This window comes from Microtus ochrogaster, linkage group LG2 (assembly GCF_000317375.1).
Source record: "Microtus ochrogaster isolate Prairie Vole_2 linkage group LG2, MicOch1.0, whole genome shotgun sequence".
Taxonomy (NCBI): Eukaryota; Metazoa; Chordata; class Mammalia; order Rodentia; family Cricetidae; genus Microtus; species Microtus ochrogaster.
In genome coordinates this window covers 25,586,214-25,588,115 of record NC_022028.1, presented here as the reverse complement: position 1 = coordinate 25,588,115, position 1,902 = coordinate 25,586,214, and the positions used below count along the sequence as shown (strand labels likewise).

The 1,902-nt window shown below is 46.0% G+C and overlaps 1 protein-coding gene across 1 annotated transcript in view; it reads right to left on the bottom strand.

Annotated features, from left to right (window-relative positions):
- The window catches only part of Il18rap (interleukin 18 receptor accessory protein), a 23,870-nt gene that overhangs the window by 3,894 nt on the left and 18,074 nt on the right, over positions 1-1,902 (bottom strand). Inside the window, exon 8 of the mRNA XM_005359990.2 lies at positions 1,179-1,316. Within this exon, the coding sequence (XP_005360047.1) occupies positions 1,179-1,316 (138 nt within the window). The remainder of the gene's footprint in view (positions 1-1,178; positions 1,317-1,902) is intronic.

Sequence of the window (1,902 nt, the reverse complement as noted above, 5' to 3'; positions counted from 1 at the left end):
TGGTTAGATGTTTGTTCCATTCCAATAAGGAGGATAACTAAACAAACAAAAATTCTGAAAACATTCTTTGTGTAAGAATTTCAAAGAATATCATCAATAATTAATCTAAAGAGAACTTTGACGACATATATACTTTTCCTCCTTTTTTCTTAGTTTGATTCTAGGTGATTCTGTTTTGTGTTGTCAGGGGTTGAACCTGGCACCTTTTTTTTCTAACTTCCCTTTCTGGGGGATGTTACTTCCTCCTGTAGAAGCCCCTGGCCTCTGGAGGAGCCTGCCAATGTGAGAGTTGTCTTTGTCTAACACCCAGCAGGAAGTATTTCTGCTCCAGGCAGCAGAATCATTCACTGAAACTGTAAACACACCGACCCAAGGTTTTCTGGGACCAGCAGAAATTAGAGCAGTATTCTGGTCCCGTGTGACACTGGAGAGTATTGTGATCATGGCTTGTGCACAAATGGACAGAAGCTTCCTCAGTAATAATGGGACTTGTATTTTGTGCAACTTCCCAATTATTTGGGACAAATACCTGGCCTGGAATGTCTTCTTTCCACATGATGATAACCCAGGTGATGGGATTTCCTAAAGCCATACTACACAGATCTAAGACTAACTGAGATACAGCTGTTTCTGGTTTTCTGATCTGAAGCTCACATTTCATCCTTAGTTGCAGGAGAATGACAGTGGTCAACTCCCAGTCAAGGCTTGAGCTCCAGTCCTCAAGGGATACCCGACGCCGACCACACTGAGTGTTCATACACCATGGTGTCATGGCTAATCTCAGTGAGCTCACACACTATCCTCTGCCTGCTGCTGTAACAGTCCCGTTTTATGGATGAGACACCTAAGACACAGAGCTGTCACTTGCTGTACTGCCTCAGATCGGTTAGCAGCGAGAATACCTTCAAGTCCCATGAATCCCACAAATGCTTTCTGTAAGGTTCCTGGTAAGAAGAGTGAACTAGAACTGTTTCTTCTTAGAAGAAGATCTCAAACCTGAGTGATAAGAAGCCCCATGCATCAGGCATTAGCTCCCTTTGACTTCCTCTCTAACAGGCTGCTCGGGTCAGCAGGAGGCTGAAACCAGACCAAAGACAACGCCAAGAAAAGAACGCTGGTAGGTAGGAAGTAACATGTCTTGACACTAAGACAGGGAACAGCATGTTAGGTGATCTTACCCTTCAGAGTCTCGTCCTTGCTCCGGTAGGCTCGGCACAGCAGGACGATCTCAATCCAGTACCAGTAGAGAAAGGCAGCCGAGACCAGAATGCCCACCAGCGCCATGGCTGTGCCAAGGAGGATGTATACAAATACCACTGAAGGAAAGAGAACAGAGAGAGGGCCCGTCTGGACCAGTATGACCCATCCTGCAGCACATCCCTGCCGCTACCTGCATTTGTCTCGCATCCGGGATCATCTTAAGTCTGCATGGGACTGTCCACGATTAACTTTAGAGAGCCAAGGGCGTGGAGAGTTCCCGGTTGAGTGACCTTCAATACTCAGCCATTTTACTTATGTTTACACCTATGAACGTCTGCAGAGCTCATTTGGATTGCTTCCTTTGCCTGTCATAGATTACCATCTTATATTATCATCTTTACCGCCATCTAAACATTCCTAGCATGGGGATGACATGAGCCTCACTCTGCACCCTCTGTGATTCCTTCTATAAACAGGGGAGCTACAGAGAACAGCCACTGCTACCAGACACTTACTGAGGGCCAAGCCTGAACATTGTCACTTGATGGCTCAAAGACATGTACATGTCCTTGATCATGCTACAATCATCCACTCACTGAGTGAATGAACTGAGGCCAATCTCATCTCGGGACATCTTGTTAAAGATCAACTGGCTCCTCGGTGGCCATTTCGACCAGCTGTTTTCTTATTCTCTGGAAGCCA